The 19612-nt window shown below is 48.5% G+C and overlaps 2 protein-coding genes across 2 annotated transcripts in view; one reads left to right on the forward strand and one right to left on the reverse strand.

The window, feature by feature from the left end:
• EIF6 (eukaryotic translation initiation factor 6) overlaps nucleotides 1-4077 on the forward strand; it is a 6068-nt gene extending 1991 nt beyond the window's left edge. Inside the window, exons 2-5 of the mRNA XM_029965924.1 lie at nucleotides 410-585; nucleotides 1788-1964; nucleotides 2561-2742; nucleotides 3865-4077. Of these exons, the coding sequence (XP_029821784.1) occupies nucleotides 410-585; nucleotides 1788-1964; nucleotides 2561-2742; nucleotides 3865-3874 (545 nt within the window). The 3' untranslated portion in view covers nucleotides 3875-4077. The remainder of the gene's footprint in view (nucleotides 1-409; nucleotides 586-1787; nucleotides 1965-2560; nucleotides 2743-3864) is intronic.
• Nucleotides 4078-7026: 2949 nt separating this feature from the next.
• MMP24 (matrix metallopeptidase 24) overlaps nucleotides 7027-19612 on the reverse strand; it is a 43763-nt gene continuing 31177 nt past the window's right edge. The window contains exons 5-8 of the mRNA XM_008934512.3: nucleotides 14676-14890; nucleotides 12970-13108; nucleotides 11779-12045; nucleotides 7027-9572 (exon numbers count right to left, since the gene is read on the reverse strand). Coding sequence (XP_008932760.1) covers nucleotides 9235-9572; nucleotides 11779-12045; nucleotides 12970-13108; nucleotides 14676-14890 — 959 coding nt within the window. The 3' untranslated portion in view covers nucleotides 7027-9234. The remainder of the gene's footprint in view (nucleotides 9573-11778; nucleotides 12046-12969; nucleotides 13109-14675; nucleotides 14891-19612) is intronic.

Here is a 19612-nt window from a genome sequence, read left to right on the forward strand (position 1 = left end):
GCGTCCCTCGACCCCGGGGGCTGTTCTAATGCCCGAGTGTTTTTTTGTTCCTTTAACCATCCCACGGTGCTGCCACAGTCACACGAACAGCAGCACCCGGACCTTTCGTGGAGCACTTGGCATCTTCACGGGGAGTTCTTTGTCAAAGGGTCTCACTGAGAACCTCAAGCTTCCTCGACTCCTGTTGTGAAAGGGATTTGTGATAGTGCCACTCCCCCACAGCCGGTGCCTCACGCTGTTTTTTTCTTTCCCGTGGTGCTGGTTATTTTTAAATGGTAACAAATCTCCTGGGCTGGGTCCTGGGAGGAGCACGCTGAGTCAGGGCAGGGCGCGAACAGCAGGGAGGTGCTGGAAAACCCCTAGGAACATTCTCTTTATTCCATTCTGCTTTCTTTTTTTGCCATTTTAGGGAACAGACACGGGCTGCTGGTCCCGAGCAGCACGACAGACCAGGAGCTGCAGCACATCCGGAACAGCCTCCCGGACTCGGTGCGGATCCAGCGGGTGGAGGAGCGGCTCTCGGCCCTGGGCAACGTCACCACCTGCAACGACTACGTGGCCCTGGTGCACCCCGACCTGGACAGGGTATGGGGCCCTGGGGCACTGCCGTGGGCACGGGGGGGCTGGGAGGCAGTGCCCAGGCTGTGCTTGTGGCCTCTGGGTCAGCCCTGGAGAAGGGAAGGGGGATGAGAGGGGTGAGTGTGTATCATGGGACAGGACTGGGGGGAATGGCTTCCCATTGACAGAGGGCAGGGTTAGATGGGATATTGGGAAGGAATTCTTCCCTGTGAGGGTGGGGAGGCCCTGGCACAGGTTGCCCAGAGAAGCTGGGACTGCCCCACCCCTGGAAGTGTCCAAGGCCAGGTTGGAGCAACCTGGGCTAGTGGAAGGTGTTCCTGCCCATGCCAGGGGGTGGGATGAGATCAACTTTAAGGCCCCTGCAACCCAAAGCATCCTGTGATTCCATGATCGTTGGGTGCAGTTTGCTTTGGGTGGTAAAACTGAGCGAATTAGAGGGTAATAAAGAGCACCCAGAGGAGGGCACTGAGGATCACAGCAGGAGTTGGAAGCTGCAGCTGAGCTACCCAAAATCTGTAACAGTTGAAAGAGGCCATGGTTGTGAGTGATTACAGAGGGCTGAAAGAAAAACAAGAAGTTTTGTAATGAAAGTTTAAAATAAGAGCAAAGGAGACAAAGTTGCTGCTACTTTATGTCTGAGAACTGATACCTTAATAGCATAAAGAGGTGTGTGGAGCTGCAGGTCATGACAGTGTTTGCTTTCAGCTGGTGCTAAATCTGAAGAAGAGATGGGACTTGGTGTTAGGAGTGCAAGTGGAAAAGAAAAATAAGGGTAATGGGCTTTGCAGCATAATATGTTTTAAATAAGCACAAAAAGTAAGGTAAGATGGGCAGAGAGAAACCAAAATAGTTCACAGTGAAACCTGGAGGGGAAGGAAGTTCTTAAGAGTTCTGCAGAAGGATAAGATGACTTTGTCATGGTGGTTTGGGAGGACTGGGAATGCTCGGAGAACAGGCATTGACACAGCTGATGTACTGCCAGCAGAAAGAGGGGGGATTTGGGCATTTCCCAGTAATAGCACAGGGTTGTGTTTGTGGTGACACTGGGAACATGTAGAATATGGAGGCTGGGTTTGTGTTTTACCTTGGCTGGGTTGCAATGGGTTGTGCAGAGTGGGAGGCTCTCAGAGGGCTGTGTGCAGGAACAGCTTGACTTCCAGTTCCACGGTGCCATTTTACTGAAGGCTTTGTTCTCTTCCTGTTGGCAGGAGACAGAGGAGATCTTGGCAGATGTGCTGAAGGTGGAGGTTTTCAGGCAAACGGTTGCAGATCAGGTGCTGGTGGGAAGTTACTGTGTTTTTAGTAACCAGGGAGGACTCGTGCACCCCAAAACTTCAATAGATGACCAGGATGAACTGTCCTCACTGCTCCAGGTCCCACTTGTGGTAAGGCTTTTGTGGGTTTGTGTTTGCCTTTCCCACTCCCTCCCAGCCCAGTTCTAGTGTGGCTCTATCTCATGGGCTCCTGGATGCTGTTTCTCTGCAGAGCAATTCCAAGTGGGAGATGAGGGAAAACTTGAACAGGCCAAGTCTCCTGAGACAGTTCCCTGTCTTCCCTGAGTCTGGATAAACTGCTCAGTGCTTTTGCTTTGCTCCTGACATGTTGCTTCTGCTGGGATTGTGTGTGGTGCAGACACAGAATATGAGGTTGTCTGGTTTGACTGAAGCCAGTGTTTACAAAAATTAAGTAACAAACCCCTGTGCCTGCTCAGTTGGATGTGCTCAGCCACTGTTGCTGTGCCATCCTCCTTCCTCCTGGCTGGACTCTGTTTCCCTGGATGCCACACACATTGCAGGCTGTTCATTAACCATCTCACCTGGGCTTTGCTGAGGGGCAGGAGCTTTCAGCTCTTCAGGGGCATGAGCTGAGCCCCCCCCAAAGGTTTTGCCAGAGGTGTGTGAGGCGCTGTGCTGTGGCTGACGCTGTGCCCTGCCCGCAGGTGAGGCGCTGTGCTGTGGCTGACGCTGTGCCCTGCCCGCAGGCGGGGACGGTGAACCGCGGCAGCGAGGTGATCGCGGCGGGCATGGTGGTGAACGACTGGTGTGCCTTCTGTGGGCTGGACACCACCAGCACGGAGCTCTCCGTCATCGAGAACATCTTCAAGCTCAACGAGGCCCAGCCCAGCACCATCGCCACCAACATGAGGGACTCCCTGATTGACAGGTGAGGGGGAGCCAGCTCTGGGCACAGATTTTGTTAGAAACTATTATTTTATCATAAAGTTGATGGGTTTGCAGTTGGTTTATCTTTTTTTAATTACCCTTTTCTTACTGCCTCCTTCCTTTTGTTGGTTACTGGCAGCAGTTGGGTGATGGAATGTGCGAGCAGTGAGAATCCTTTTTGTGGGAAGCCACATCCATTTCAGCTGTCAGGTTTGCTTCCCTACCTCTTCAGTGCTTAGCTATGACATGAATGGGTTTTTTTTAAACAAACCTTGTTTTAAAAGTTAAAATGCCAGTGACTTTGTGTGACATCTTGGCTTTTGATTGTTGTAACCCACGTAAAGTTATTTCAAATGCTTGCTACAACCATTTCTGGAGCCAGAAAGACTTTATGGCTTGTCAGCTGCTGCTGCTGCCTTAAATCTTTTTAATTTAAAACTACCAACCTGAATTTTTTTTTAAGCCTTTTTGTCAAAGGCTTTGTCCATCTTATCTTTTAATGCGAGGCGAGCTTCGTTTTCTGCCTGGAGTAGTAATGATACAGGACCTTCCCCTTTCATTATGTATGAAAATGTTCTCACAAGGTTTAGGATGCACGTAGATCAGTGTCCTCTGCAAACTGCATTTGGGCTTTCATTAGTTACAGCTCTGAGGACCATTGCTGTGGGGCTAAAAGTGTGTTCCTGAGCTACCAGAGCATTGTAACTTAGTGGCCGAGTTCTCGGGTATCATAAGAATTTCTGGGAATAGTTTATGGCATAACAACTTCCTAGACTTTGGAACACTTCGAAAGAGTTCTCTGCCCCTTTACAGTTCTGGTACAAAGCCTGGATGTCTCTGAGCATATCAGAGCCATGATTAAACTTGCTCTGAACTGTTAATCACTCCCTGGGCCAGGCTGCGTGTGTGTTTTACCTTTGCCAGCTTGACAGGTTTGTTCCTGTGGCTGCCTGTTAGCAGCCACAACATCTGCTTCCCTCTTTCCATAGGCCCTTCTCTTCTAGGAAGGGGAATTTCTGCTGGGCCTTTGTAACTGGAGGGTGAGAACTGACTGTACTGGTGTTTTGAAATGCCTTCTGCACTCCCTGGCACTGCCAAACTTCCCTTCTGTTTTGTGTTTCAGCCTGACATGAGCAGCGTTGGTTCCGACTTCCCAGAAAGCTCCTAAGGAGTGAAGTGTTGAGCTGCACTGTGGATCACAGGCATTCAGACCTCCTGATGATATTTCTGACCCAAGGAAGAGGCTGCAAAATCAACTTTTTGTAGTGTTTTGTAAACTTAAGTATTGACAAATAACATGCATAAGATACAAATAAGGAATGCTCTCTGTCCCTTTGCTGATGTTCTCGAGTTCTTCAGCTCTGCTTTCTGGTGTTGTGGTGCTGACTGAGCCCCTCAGGTTACCCACAATATTTATTCTTATGGCTCTATGTTGATCACTAGAGAATGCTTTGCCTTAAGTCTTGCACCAGTGTCCTGCAGCACAGCAGTTTGTTTTGGCACTACATGCACTGCCATCTCTTTCCACACAGCTGCTTGATGGTGTTCCTGCTATAGGTAGACAAAAGAACCCCTTGGATGTCCAGTACCAACAGCTGCTTGATGGTGTTCCTGCTATAGGTAGACAAAAGAACCCCTTGGATGTCCAGTACCAACAACAGAGGATTTTACTTGCCACAAAATAATCTAAAAGCCATCACCTTCTCTTTTGCCCTGAGCTGTTCCCATGGGAATGGTGATTCTGAAGTGACCATGTCGATAAAACCTGGAGTTTGTTAGAGTTAATCCAAGGGCTTTTAACAGCAACAGTGTGGGAGTGCCTGGAGCAGAGTTTGATCTGGTGTCACCTGTGCTGCTCCTGAGGCAGCTGCAGGAGAGAGCCCTAAAGGCACACTATGGCCAGTGGGCCTAATTTGTCCTGCAGGAGTTCACCTCCTGCACTGGGAAACCCTTGGAAGTCAGCAAACCCCTATTTTGAATTTGAACCACCTCATCTGGAGTTACCCTGGGGACAAAGGTTCTGAGCAGTCACTTGAGTCAGAGGGTACAGATTTGGGAGCTTCCTCCTGAAGACCTCTACCCATGCCCAGGAGTGATGATGGGAAGGAGCTGTGGATGCTGCTTTTGGGTAGAAGTAGTGATTGCCTTCCAAACAGCTCTTTCTCACCCATCTCTCATTTCACTTGCTTTTCTGCTTTCCCCCTGAGGGTGCACTGAAGGCATAGAAGTGCCTCCATTTCCCATCCTGAGGGTAAGAGGAAGCCATTCCCTCATGGCTGGATTGCTCTCAGCAAGAGGGTTCCCTTGAGGATTGCTGCCTGAGGGCTGTGTGGGCAGAGCTCTTTTCAGCCCCGGTGCTTCGGGCTTTGTGAAAAATTAAGGAAACTTCTATTTTTGTTCTACTGTCTGGATGTTTAGGGAAGGCTTTGTAAGTTTTAGTTGATTAAAGGCTGCTCCTTAAACTGTTGAATAAAGATTGCCATAGTCTCTGATCAGAGCAGCCCTGCCCTTTGATACTGAGCACCACCTTTCTTGGCATGACTCTGGTCTCCTCCTCTCAGCCTGTCTCAGTATTCAGAGTGAGAAGCTGCTTCCTTTTGGTCACCTCACAGTGCTCAGCTCCTGGGTGGACATGGCAGGATTCTGACTCTTCCCATCCCTGTTGGCCTGTGTTCATCACATGGGAAGCGAGGGAGGCTGAAATTTTCCCCTGCAACTCCTGTCACTGTTTTTTTCTCATTCCTGTCTCCAGGCAGGTATCCTGGCTTGCACTGGTGACCTTGATCTGTGTTAGGTCTTAAAGACAGTTTAGAGGTAAATGAGAAGAATAATCCACTCTGTAATCCAAATCCTTAAGTGGGAGAGATGGTGCAGTGTTGGGGGTTGTGATATGCCCAGGAGTCAGGGCAGGACAGGGCACTGCCAACTGGGGTGAGACCTGGGAGCTTGGGAACTGGAAGGTGGCAAACATGGTACCTGTTCTAAACATGGGTTTGTGGGAATTCTGAATTGGTGAGATGGACCTGTATACAAGAAAAATGAACTATAATAAAAAATGGATTTAGAAACATGGATCATGAGAGAGCATAAATGTGGTGTTTTAATGGCAAGTCATGTCTCAAAAGATCTGTGCAATTCTTTAAAGGAGTCCACAGGGATATGAAGAAGGTCTGTTGTACTGCACTGGCAGGTTTTTGTGCCAAAGGCTTTTAGGACCGTGGGTGAGCGAGCCGTGAAATGAGATGACTAATTACAAGTTAGGAATAATTAATCTGTCTTAGTGGAGGACCAACTTTTCTGACAGTAGTTATCCTATATACCAGCAAATTTCTAACTTACCTGGGAAAATCAGCCTTAATGGTGATGAAATTATTTGAAGTAGTCAAAAACTGGAGGAAAACCAAATAGGATATTGAGTGCAGTGCAGGGAGTGTGTGTAGTTGGCTGCTCTAAGGTCCCCCTGTGCCAGAGTCCCTGGGCTGGACAAATGGCCCTGGGGCTGTACAATACAGGATGGGATCACAGGAATACACCTGTAACAGGCTCTTGCTCATGAGGCTTGAATTAGCTCTGCTGTTCCCTGCTCCCCTGTGGGGACAATGTGTCCTGGTGCTGCATTTCAGGACAGGAGCTAGATCAGGAGCTGGATCATGGAGAGCTCTGGCCAAGCTGATGGGCAGCAGTGAGTCCACCCTCCACTGATCAGCTGCTGCAGCAGAACACAGGATCCCAGCAAGAGTGGGAATACTAAGGAACTGCCCCTTACACAAATACCGATGTTTGTGCCCAGGTCCAGGTCACCCCAGGACTGCCCAGGGGCTGATCTTGGCAAAAGAGAGAGAATGGTGTGAATGGGGTTGTACTGTGGGAAGAGGGTCAGCTGCTCACCCTCTGCCCCCACCCCCCAGTGCCACCTCCTGTACCTGCAGGGGGCTGTTCTCACTCCCCACACACCTCCACGAGTACCTCACGCCCTGGAAAATCAGAGCTGTGCCCCAGGAGGCAGGTACAGAGCAGGCAGGAAAGGCCCCGTGGTGTTTCTGTGGCTGTGCAGCAGCAGCTCCAGGCAGGCTGGGTTTTGGCAGCACAGCTCAGCCCTGCTGAGCGGGGCCTGGCACCCTGGGGCACACGCAGCTGTCCGAGGACACGGCTCAGCCTGTGCCCACCCGGGCACTTTGCTGCCTGAACAGCCTGTTCCTTGGACAGGCCAAAAATCTGCCTTGGGCAGGAGAAGAATATAAACGACACAAAGGAACCCAGACAACGCTCTCGGTTGTAAATTCTTTTTTTTTTTTTTTTTTTTTTTTTTTTTTTTTAATGATGGCTGTTGGAAGTTGCTCAAAGGTTTGGGCTGTGCCAGCCCCAGAGAGATGGCAGCGTACAGATGAGACTGAGGTGGCTGTGGAGTCCGTGGTGTGCGTCCTACCACACCTCTAGTACACAGAGCAACACGGAGTAGCGTGGGGGTGTCTGATTAGTAGCTCCGATTTCGTTTGGTCCTTTGCACTCCTTCACCCATCATGAGACGTTAGCACAGGTTTCACTACAACTCGAAGTTTCTCATCTACTTGCTTCTCACTTATTTTGTAATATGTTGGTAATATTTTATGTTTAAACACAATAAACAGCTTGGCTATGGAAATCAGTTATGAAGGACAAAATACAGTTTGAGACCACGCGTTATGCAGTCCTAGTGGGCTTCACCAGACGTATCTATGTGTCTATCCTGCTTCACCAGAGCAATATTTGAGCACTAATTAGCAATCCAGAATGCTAACAATCTCTCTGCTGCTTCGTTCCTCACTGTAGTTAGGAATAGTTTTAGCATGTTTGTTGTCCGTGGGGTTTGTTTCAGAGCTGACATTATAAAGCTGTACTTTTTCTATACTAAGTGGACATTCTGTGCATTGCACTTCATTTGCACTGAATAAAATTCAGTTATAGGCAGAGGGCTTAGGCTAATCACCCGTGATTATCACGGTGAGCGTGCAAAGCAGTTCCTGTGCTGACATGGATGGCACTTCTGTACAGGGCTGGGCTTTGCCATGACACTGTACTGCAAGAGGCTCTTCCACTCTTATTCAACATGGTAGAAATATCAGCATCAACAGGAAAATCAAAAGTTTGTGGTTAGGACAGAACATCCTGAACCACTCATGATTGGAAGAGGGACAAGCAGAAGCTACTGTTGTAGGAAGAGACTCGTGGGAACTCACTAGCTGGAAGTTAAGGTATTTTTCTAGCCTTTACCTGATTTTTATGGCTCTGTCAAACGTGGCTAGTGATGAACTCATTCTACTGTGTGGCATGCTCCCTTTGGTCCTTGCCAAATATTTGCCAGTGAAGAAGTGAGCAAAACAAAAAAAACCCCAAATTTCAAAGGCATACAATGTTCGTAACATCTACAGGGCTTGGATTTAGTTTTATAAACAGGCCTAATTCTTACTGTACCTTGACTATTTCAGCAAAATATAATGACGACCTCACTCCAAACAAACATTTCCATTCTCCTGAAACCCAACGTACAAATTCCACAATCTAGTTACACATGCCACAGAACAACAACTCATCTTTTCCCAGTGTCTTAACAGGGGCAGAGTGCAGTCTAAGTCTACACATATTCCTGGTATTTCAGTACCCATTGGTTCATTGGTTCTTGCTGCTGGGAGCTTAAACCAACTTATATGACATTTAAATATTTCTCTCATAAGTGGCTCCCAAAACAAAAACATGTATTCCTATGATTGGTTGTTGTTTTTTTTTTTTTAGACCCAATTACTTTGTCTTCAGATTGTCCCAGTCTAGGGCTTGATGTTGCCAAGTGTCTGGTTTGGTGCTTCTTGAGCTTCTGCTCCGCACTCCGGTACCTCTTTGAGTGCTCGGTGGTTCCTTGTGCACTGTGCTGAGTGGCAGCGTTGATTAGTTATGAATGTACAAAACATCTGACCAGCAGGTATTGGAAATTGTTATCCAGGTAGATCCCTGGATTTTGTAATAAACTAAGAAGATCTTTTAGAATGGTTCAGCATCAGAATGTCTTCTGCTTATGACACTGAATTGTTCCCGTTCATAGATTTCATGATCTTAATTCGTTTATGAGACAGCTATTAAAAAAATGGTTCTGTTCAGAGGTGGTTTAGCTACACTGGAGAATGCTGGGTTTAACAGGGGGCACTGGTGCAGGGAACTGAATGAAGTTTCCCAGATCAGTTGAAACCTGTCTCGAAGACTCTGGTGCTGGCAGAGCGAGCCTGTGGATGCACCGCGACCGACAGGCGACCGAGGCAGCACGAAGGAAAGAGGCTCCACACTGCAAGGCTGCCTGCCTGTATTTTTTCCAGTTTTCCTGCTTATTTCAGTCCCAGGCTGTCCAAAACTTGTAGGTCACTGAAGTAGTTTTGTTTGGTAGGCTTTTCAATGCATTTTTCTCTTTTTTTTTTGCACGTCCATAGTCCTCATCAGCTCAACGAGGTGCAATGTGCAGCAGGCTGTGTCATACCCACTCCTGGACAGGTCTTTTGTAGTACACAACGTTTTGCTGCACCTCTTTGTTTTTGAACTGGAAGATTGTGTACACCAGGACGAGGATGCAGAGGGACAGGATGCAGGGGATCACCACTGCGATGGCGTTGACGGTGCTGGGCACGTCGTTGATGGTCACCATGATGTCCACGTCGTCGTGCGGGAGCCGCCGGTCTTTGCTCCGCTCAACATCCTTCTGGTTACAGCCCATCCAGTCCTTCAGGATCGACCTGGGGTAGCCTGGCTCCACGCTCAGCCTCTGGTTATCGAACTTCCAGTACTCCTTCCCTTTGTAAAAGTAGGTGTAAACTAGGAGACAAAACAGAGGGCATTTTTCACCATTTCCAAGTTGAGTTGCGCTTGTGTGAGGTTGTTCAGGGAGCCTGAACAGTGGGAGGTGGGCACTGCCTGGGTCAATAAAATACATTTATCCAGGGCATTCCCGAACCATTGGAAAGTGAAGGTGGTTTTGGAGCTGAGATTTAAAGGGGAAGCCTAACCCTGGCTTGTGTGTTCAACATTGCCCATGGAACACCATCCCCCCTGACCAAGACAAGCAGGGAATTAAAAAAATACCCTACTAACTGTAAAGAAGCGTGCTGCAGTGAGTTATTTTTTGCTAAAGCATCTGTAAATGTGTGCTTGTCATTACCAAGTAAATAACAACATCTGCAGAGTGCCAGTGTGTCAGTTTGGAAGAACATTTCAGTTTCTATTCACCCAGCCTCAGAGAGCAGATGCTGGGTAAGATGAGTCCTTTTGGCCACAAAATCCAGAATATCTGGCCTGTGTTGAGGACCAGTCTTGTCCTGCTGCTAGAAAAAGGGTGATGCTTTATGCTATGTGTTGTCTGAATTACCCCCCTCTCCCCAGACTCCTTTTCTAGTGACTCTCAAATGATTAGAAAAACATTAAAGAAAATAGGAGAAGGGAGCTGTGGTGAAAGTGCTGGGGCTCCTGGACTGTCCCCCAGCTTGGCTGGCTCTCACTGCCATTCTCCAGCCTGGCCCAGCCCTACAGCCCTGCTCTCACACCACAGCTCCAAATTTAAACAGCCTCAAGGGCACAAGCCCCCTCTGTTAGCTCTTTCCCCAACTGGAAGAAGAGGAAGAAATCTTCAAATAAGAGAAAGAAATGTGTTGGAAGGAGCCTCTGGAGGTCCAAGCCCCTACTGGGAGCATAACTTCAAGGCTACTGGTCACCAGTGGTGTCCCCCAGGAATCACTGCTGGGCCCAGTTCTATTTAATATCTTTACTGATGATTTAGATGAGGGCATTGAGTCCACCATCAGCAAATTTGGAGATGACACCAAGTTGGGGGGGAGTGTTGATCTGCTGGAAGGCAGGAGGGCTCTGCAGAGGGACCTGGCCAGGCTGGATCCATGGGCTGATTCCAAGGGGATGAGGTTCAAGCAGGTCAAGTTCTGGGTCCTGCCCTTTGGCCACAACAACCCCCTGCAGTTCTACAGGCTGGGCCAGAGTGGCTGGAGAGCAGCCAGGCAGGAAGGGAGCTGGGAGTGGGGATGGACAGGGAGCTGAACAGGAGCCAGAGTGTGCCCAGGTGGCCAAGAGGGCCAATGGATCCTGGGCTGGCTCAGGAACAGTGTGGCAGCAGGAGCAGGGCAGTGATTCTGCCCCTGGACTCAGCACTGGTGAGGCCACCCCTGGAGTGCTGTGTCCAGCTCTGGGCCCTCAGCTCAGGAAGGACATGGAGGGGCTGGAGCAGGGCCAGGGAAGAGCAGCGAGGCTGGGGAAGGGACTGGAGCACAAGTGCTGTGAGGAGAGGCTGAGGGAGCTGGGGGGGCTCAGCCTGGAGAGGAGGAGGCTCAGGGGAGACCTCCTGACTCTGCAACTCCCTGACAGGAGGGGGGAGCCAGGTGGGGGTCAGGCTCTTCTCTGGAGGTTTAGGTTGGATATTAGGAAGAAATTTTTTACAGAGAGAGGGTAATCAGGCATTGGAATGGGCTGCCCAGGGAGGGGGTGGATTTTCCGTCCCTGGAGGTGGTTGAAGGTGAGACTGGATGTGGCATCAGTGCCATGGGCTGGGAACCACGGCGGGGTTGGATCAAGGGTTGGACTTGATGATCTCAGAGGTCCTTTCCAACCTGGCTGATTCCATGATTCTAACTGCCAACATCAGACAGGCTGGAGCCTGTCACAGAGAGCCCGAGCCAGCTACAGGTAAGAAATCATGAGGAAATGTAGGTTACAGCACCCTCACAACCAGGGCCCAAGAAAACCAGGCTGTTGTAGCAGAAAAAGTCTCGTCCCCCCAGAGCTGGCAATGTGATAATGTGGTTTAACAGCTGAGGATGTGCATGGGTTGGGATGAAGGTCAGGAAAGATCTCAGAGTGCTGCTGCTCACAGGGCCCAGGTGACCCCAGGGTTTCTGCAACTCGATTGCTGTATCAGGAAATACCTGAAACACCCCACACCCAGCCCCAACTCCCAGCACAAGCTGTTACTTGTAATGTAATACTTGTCATCATTACAAGCAATGATGCAGATACATACAGCCTTCCTTGCTGATGAAAGCTCCCTGAGGAGCCTGAGGGACTCCTCTCCACACGGTGATGGGCTTTGGGTATCCTGGGTCTGTGGCTCTCTTGTCCTCGTTGTACCTCCAGTACCTGTCCCCTTTGAAGAAGTAGGTTTTGCCCACGGGCTCCCAGCGCAGGGCCGTGTCGATGCCCTCCCGGGGCAGGCAGTTCCCCAGCTCCACCAGGCTGTGGGGGTAGCCTGGCTCTGCTGTCACTTCCTTAAAAACCCAGTACTTATCTCCTAGAGACCAGGGGGGACACAAACAACAAACAGGTTTGCCCAGTTAGGAGTCGAATCGCTACAAACATTGAATAGCCCCAGAACCACAGCACGTTGAGGACTTCCAGCCTGAACTATGAAAAAGCTGCTCTTCCACTTCATTGTGAATCTGAAACCTGATTTAATTTGCTGCTCCTCAACTCTTGTTTCAGAAGAAATGTTGAACAACCCTTTTCCATTTACCTTCTCACGCCAGTCATGATTTCAAAAACACCTCTCATCCCCTGTCTGCAATCCCTCACCCAGGCTGAGGAGTTCCTTCCAGGTCAGCCCAAATTTTTCAGTCATTTATGTTGCCTTTCCCTGAGCCTTCTCAGGTTTTAGTACAGTTTAGTGAGCTGAGGTGCTGAAGCTGCAGACACAAATTCAGAAGCCCAGGTACTGTGATTTCCTACCAGCAGTGCCGATGTTTTCCAGCACTTCTTCCTTGCTCACAACTTGCTCTCGAGTTACAGGATCCTGTTCAGACACTGTCACGGTGCCAGAGCTAAAGTGGGGCCCCAGCACAAGGTGGTCATTTTGTCTCTTTAGGAGACAACTGTCCAATAACGTGATTTGGGAGCACCCTGTACTTGGAGAGGCCCCAGTGCTCTGCTGAAATGTGTTCAAGGGGATAGGCAGGAGACTGACACTTCCTGGGAAACAGGATTTGTTTCTTGCCATCACATGAAAGCCAACTTCCCTTAATTGATATTAGCTCTATACAGAGATTGTCCTGGCAAGGCCAGCCCACACTGAACTATATTTTAAGGATTAGTGGCTGCTTGAAGTGCCCCCTGGGAAAAGGCCAAGGGTGCAGTGTACCTGCTTTCACCATCTTCAAGCCATACAAGCAGCGTGTGAGGTGAGGCAGGAGGGGTTGGCTTGTACTGAACTGTACTGTACCTTTGAAGAAAACAAATTTGCCATCAGAGCGCTCGTAGGCCGCGTCGATCTTGGCGGGGAGGCCCTTCCAGAACTGCTCAATCTGCATGGGGTATCCCTCCTGCACGCGGTTGTTGCGCAGCCGCCAGAACCAGCGATCCTGGGAAAACCAGAAGCCTCTTCAGAAGGAGTATTTTTATCTTGCTGGGCATCCAGCATCCCTAATCCCTGCCTAGGCCCCACTGCAGACAGATGTCCTGCTTCAGGTGACAGCTCCAACCCAGCACTGTCTCCAGAGAGCAAAGTGCCACGTGGGGGAGATGGCAGCCCAAAAAGTGGGAAGTTGGTTGCTGGTGCTGTGAAAAAGGGTGGAAAAAAGAGGGAAAAGGAGCAGAGGGAAGTGACTCCAAAGTTATAAGCACTGTGATCCCTGTGTGTCCTGTCACTGAGGTGTCACACTTGTCCTGGTGCAGGTGGTGCTCAGCTCTCTGAGCCCAGGACAGCCTGACCAGTACCTGGTGACTGTGTGAAACACACAAGGTCTAAAGGCACAAAGGAGTTATTAAATATCCCTTCAGATATGAGATCATTAGTTAAAGCTGCAGTGGGTGCTTTAACAAGCAGGACAGAACCTGTGAGACTTCTCCCAGATACTGTCCCAGCCTTCAACCAGTTTCAGTTCAAGAATTTTCTGCAACTGATGTGGTTTGTCCATTTAATGACCTTCAATATATCCCTCTCCACATTCATACCCACTGGACACAGTGAAAGCTACTGGTATTTTGAGAATGGATGTCCATATTCAAGGCACTCTAATGGGTTAATGAGCAATGCCTCTCCTTCCTCCCCAGCTGTAGTTTACAAGGAAGGTTGACTCAAACTCCCCAGGAGCTTCAGGCAGGCTGAGCACTCCTGAAGCCCTGGTTCCATGCAGGTCACCTTCAAGACAACGAGGCTTGCTGCCCAGAGAAGCTGTGGCTGCCCCATCCCTGGAAGTGTTCCAGGACAGCTGGGATGGGGCTTGGAGTGACCTGATCCAGTTGAAGGTGTCCCTGCCCATGGCAGGGGGTGGAATGAGATGGTCTGTAAGGTCCCTCCCAGCCCAAACCACTCCAGGATTCTGTGATTAATTGTGGGTAGGTACTGGTATTGCTTTATGGCTTCAGAGGTGGCTCCTCTCAGGCTGGATGGTGCCTGAATTCTCTGCCAGTGCACCCAGTTCACATTTTGAGCTGGTGGTGGTTTAAGGGTGGACTGAGCTGGAAAAATCTTGAAGTGGATTTTTAAAGTGGTCTGTGAGTGGACTGAGATGGTTTTGAGGTGGATTGAGCTGGTTTTTTAGATGGATTGAGCTGGTTTGAGGCAGATTTTTGAGGTGGTCTGTGGATGGATTGAGCTGTTTTGGAGGTGGTCTGCAGGTGGATTGAGGGTGGGCACAGGAGGTGCTGGAGGCTTTCCCTGGGCAATCTCCACAATTCCACAGTGCCACCTCTGTGTCACTTGACTTCTGAACAAGGCTGCCCAGGCATTTTGTGAATCCCATCAGGCACAGATTCCCAATATTACAGAGCCAAACTGCTTACACTTCCTTCTAATATTGCTCACTCATCAGCCTCAGAGGAACGGAGCTGTTTTCACAGACATTTCAAATCTCACTACCAAATACTTCCATTGACCTTTTCCAGCGATAAAATTAAAGGGAGACTCATGGGTAAGTTTTCAAGTACCTTGAAAACAAACATTTCTCCTCTAAAGAGAGCCACAGTGTTGAAGTTGCCATCACAGATGTTCGGTTTGGAGCCAGGGAGAGCTGGCCTGTCACCCAGAGGAGGGCTGGGGGGTCGTGGCTGTCTCTCGTGTTTCCTTTCCGAAGTCGAGTGAATTCTGCGAACAGGAAGAGTTGGTAAAGGCCTGGTTGGCTCCAGGGGCTCAATGGGAGGACCTAGAAGTGAAAAGGAAAATATTCAGCAAAGTGGACAAGTTTGGCTTTTCTGTGCTTCCCTCGTACGCTTTAAAAGGCACCAGGGTGGCTGGACAGCAGTGCCAGGGATTTACACACTCCTGAGGCAGAGCTCATTCCCTAGAAATGGGGAGCAGAACGAGATGCATCCACATGTGAAAGATGTCCCTAAACAGACGAGTGATAAGAACTGAAGAAGAGACACAATGTTTTTGTAGGTCTTCCCGAGGAGGCTGGAGCTAAAAGGAAGGAGGAACCACACCAGTCATGTTCCCAACTGAAATGAAAGGTGATAAGCCTTGAAAAGAAACATTTAGTAAACCAGAAAAAAGGCAACAAAACCCCCCCCAAACCCAATGCAAAACCAGAAAACCAATGCTACACTGAAGGGGAACTGCAGGGAGTTTGGAAATTAGAAAGCAATTACTTTATCACAGTTCAGTCACCAGTCAGTGCTTTCAGAGCTCCCTGACACACAGCTGTGACAAGGGACCTTGCTCTCATTAAAGTGATGCCCTCCCAGCACAGATCTCCTTTCCAATCCTTCCCCAGCTCAGCTCTGGATTTTAAAGGCTGCAGGAATGGACAGGGCTATAAAATTACAAGTGAGTAAGACTGGAGCAGAGGTCTGCTCTTAAACTGCCTCTGCCAGAGGACAATTTCATTAACAGTGATAAAGTCTGGACCAAATTTCATTCAGAGAGTCACCAATTTATTGTTGCTTCTCAGAGAAGGCCACAAGTTAATCTGGCAATAAGCAGAAGCCAGGGATTTTGGTGAGTTTTATATCTGATTGTTTATTTGCAGGGATCAGGGTTTCAACCTCACTCTGACCCTGCAGGACAAACCCCCAGCTGTGGGCAGAATTGGGGCTGGCTGTCACAGGGGCTGTTTCAGAGTCACTTTGGGGGTTCAACACAGCCCAGCTGGGGTTGCTGCACACCTGCCCTGGACAAAGCTCATCCTCACAGGAAGGGTTACCCCAAGGTGTGTGATTGCTCATAGCCAGGGAAGGGATGTATGAGGAAGGACTGAGATACCCATGGAGGCCACATACCTGTGGGGTTAGAAGAGGACTTTTGTACATAAACATTTTTAACTATGTGCCTCAAATGATGGTTAGGTGCCCAAGTTCTCATGGTAACTTAGCTCTTAAACATTCCATTTTCAAAGGGTTCCTAGAATGAATGAGTGCTTAACACGTCCTGGAAGGGTGACTGGGTTAGTGAAAATTCTCACAGCCAGTGACAAAGAAGTCATCAGAGAAATCCATTCTATTAATTGCTAATAAGGATGTAACAGTAAGAATCTTGTGTGTGGGTTTCATGGATTTAATGTTCAGAAAGTACCATTTGGATGATACAGTCCCAGTTCCTGCAGTGCCAGGCCAGAAACCTTCACCTGTGATTCCTGCAACGAGCCCAGGATACAGCAGATTCTGGGGCAGATACAGCACATTTTCCAAATTTCAAGTGTAGAAAATCCTCTCTAATGCACAGCAAACTGTGTCAATGATTAAACCCTGTCACTGCTAAAGTCTGTGTCCTACCCCTTGCCTCAGTTTGTGCAGCTTTAGCTTCATTGTTCTTTTTCTTATCTCTAGTGTCTCAACATTTAATCATTTATAGATCTTCATGGAGATGCTTTTAACATTCTCCTTAATGAGAATTGCTATTTATAGAGCACTTCCTTTGGTCTGGTGCTGCAATAGCTTTTGTTTTTAAGCTCTTCAGACAGGCCACTTTTCTAAAGCTTTTCTAATGGATCTTTATATTTCTTCAAGGTAACTTGTCCTCACAGTGTGATATTTTGTGCCATGTGCAATTTTTATTAGCAACCATTTTCATTTACTTTATTCCAGAGCTTTAATAAAAGACATCAAATATTGCTTTAGATGAGGATTCTCAGTTGATAATTACCCTTGGAAAGCTGTCTACATGAAATGAATAAAAGTGTTATACTGATACTGTGTATTGCTCATCCTTTCCATTCTTAGCTGGTCAGTGCCCATTCAGTAACTTAGCAGACCATAAAATTCCCAAACTCTGATACTGCTGCTGCTAATGATCTGGGGTGCACCAAAGAAGGTGCTTTTGGAGAAATGTCCTGTCCTTTGCAATTGCTGTGCTTTGAGTCACACATGAGTTCATGAAATGCATCCTTTTTGGACCAAACTAAATCCAAAGATGCATTCCTGGAGCACATCCAGGATGCTGCAGCTGCAAACAGGCACCACAGGGCAGAGCAAGAGCTGATCCACAAAACCACCCCCTTCCCCAAAATCTATACCAAGTGGGTGTCAAGTCCTCAGCATCCTGTTTACTTAACAGCATCCCTAGATATTCCATTGTATGGTAATGTAAAACCTCAACCTTGAGGTAAAACCTCAAGTTTTATCCCTAAATTTTCCCTAACTGTCCACTACTGGTTACCTCAGTTTACCTCAATACATTCTTTCTCTCCTCTACACATTACCTCAGATTTTACCCCCAATATTTTCCCAAACTGTCCACTACTGATTACCTAAGTTCACCTCAATATTTTCATTCTCTCTGCTACAGATTTAACTCCAAAACTTTCCCCACCTGTCCACTACTGGTTGCCTCAGCTTACCTTAAAATGTTCATTCTCTCCCCTAGAGGTCATCTCAGATTTTAGCTCCAATGTTTTCCCACCATGTCCACTGATGTTTGACTCATTTTTACCTCAAAATTTATCTCCAGAGACATTTGTATACATTTATCTCCAGATGTGCTAGTATTATTCTTGTTACTGTTGTTTGCTCTGGCCTGGTTCCTGTTTCAGCTCACACAGCCACAGGACCTTACAACAGCTGGACATCTGGTGCATCTGGAAAGCTCATGGATGCAGGACTGAGTTGGTACAAGTGGGACAAGCTGCAGAGGAAAGGCTGGGAATTGGGAAAGAGTCCCAGACAGACCTTGCACAAAGCCAGCCAGGGTTCTGGGTTGTTCAGATGGGAGGTAGGAGCAGCATTCAACTAAAGGAGCAGGAAGTTAGCAACCTGTTTTGGCTGCCAAATATGGCACTTGGTGCCAGTGACAGTAACTGAGTAAATGAAGTCTGAAAGCCAACAATTTACAGGCTTGGTGAAGATAGGAAATTCTTGCATTAAGGAAAGATAAGCAAGTTGGGACCTAAGCAAGGGGACAAGAAGCAGCGATTTGCTGAACACTGCAGTCTCTCCTTAAACAACAGCGTGACCCTTTCACTCTTGTGCTGCCTTCCCCATGGCTTTGAGGGGATGTGTTTGGTAAATAACACTGGAAAATCTCGAATGCCTGTCCTACAGGATAGGATTCCCCTGCCAACAGGCTGACACAAGGATCAGCTATAGCACATTGCTACAGAAACAGAAATAGTTCTTCGTTCCCTCCCCTTTACTAAAGGCCAACACTGCTGTGCAGTGACCAAACCAGAGATGCATTTCTGCTCTGTGGTGGTCACTTTAACAGATACAGAGGAATAATTTCATCAGGCAGCTATTTGTTAGTTTGCAGAACAGTGCCACCAGCTCCAGCACTGATCCCTGTGTGGTGGGAGGCAGCAGGTTCACAGCAGGGTTTGTAAGGAGGACTCCCAGGGCCCTGTTGCCCTTGAGCAGGGAAAGCTGTGCACTCTGCAGTGCTGAGAGGCACCCCTCTGTCCAAGGAACTGTCTGGGAGGGATCCAAGAAGTCACTGTACTCAAACTGCTCGCTGGAGAGGCACAGAGTTCTAAGGGGAGTGAAGCTGGGGTGGTTCTGCTTCTCAGGCACAGCAAACAGATGGAGATACTCAAATCAGTGGCAGTTCTGGACTTCCAAAAATAACAAGCCAAAAACTCCTCAGTTTGAGAGGAGAAGAGAGCAAGAACAGAGTTTTACAGAGATGACCATGAGCAGTAAGATGGAGACATGACATTAACCCTTTCTCCCTCTATTTTAAAGAAAAAAGGGTGAGACAGGAGTAGTATCTAAAGAAAATTGATGAATGCATCTGCTAGGCCACAAAGAGAGAATCTGACAGTAAGGTGCAGAATAGAGACTACAGTATTATGTTCATATGCTGGAAATGTAACATCTACTGCATGAGTGGAGTCACTAAAGATTCACTGTCTCTGCACAAGTGAGGCCCACTCCTGTACCCAGTTACAGCCTGCCCTGTCCTGTACAGCTCTCACATTCATCTTCAGTCCCCAAGGCTTGTCAGAGTCTCCTGTAGAAAAGAGGAAGGCTCAAAGGGCACCTGCTATCCAGGGGACCAATGTAAAGGTTTTAATGAGCTCTAAGATGCCACTGAAACAGCACACAGAGAGCTGCCAAGCAGAAGCACTTGTACACCGTGGTCAGGACGGTGCCCAGCAGCAAGGATTCACATGAACCAGGGATGTGCATTGGTGGAAACATCTGATAGAGCAGTGGGGAGATCCCCAGTCAGGCCCAACAGGGAAGGCTGGGCCCTGTACATGCTCACTGCTGGCCATGGCCAAACCAGCACAGGCTAACTGCTCTGGAGGGGGGGCCTGGCCCTGGCACGGCTTCCACACACACTGCAGCTGGTCTGCAACTTGCCTGGATGCAGACTTTGTCATTTCACTGCAAATATTTCACTTCCTGCTCTGCTCTGCCCTGGGGCAGCCTCACCTGCAATATTGGGGCAGTTTGGGGCACCACAGTATAAGGGAGATCCAAAGCCATCAGAG

This window comes from Manacus vitellinus, unplaced genomic scaffold (genome assembly GCF_001715985.3).
Source record: "Manacus vitellinus isolate BGI_N305 unplaced genomic scaffold, ASM171598v3 scaffold_124_pilon, whole genome shotgun sequence".
Classification (NCBI taxonomy): domain Eukaryota; kingdom Metazoa; phylum Chordata; class Aves; order Passeriformes; family Pipridae; genus Manacus; species Manacus vitellinus.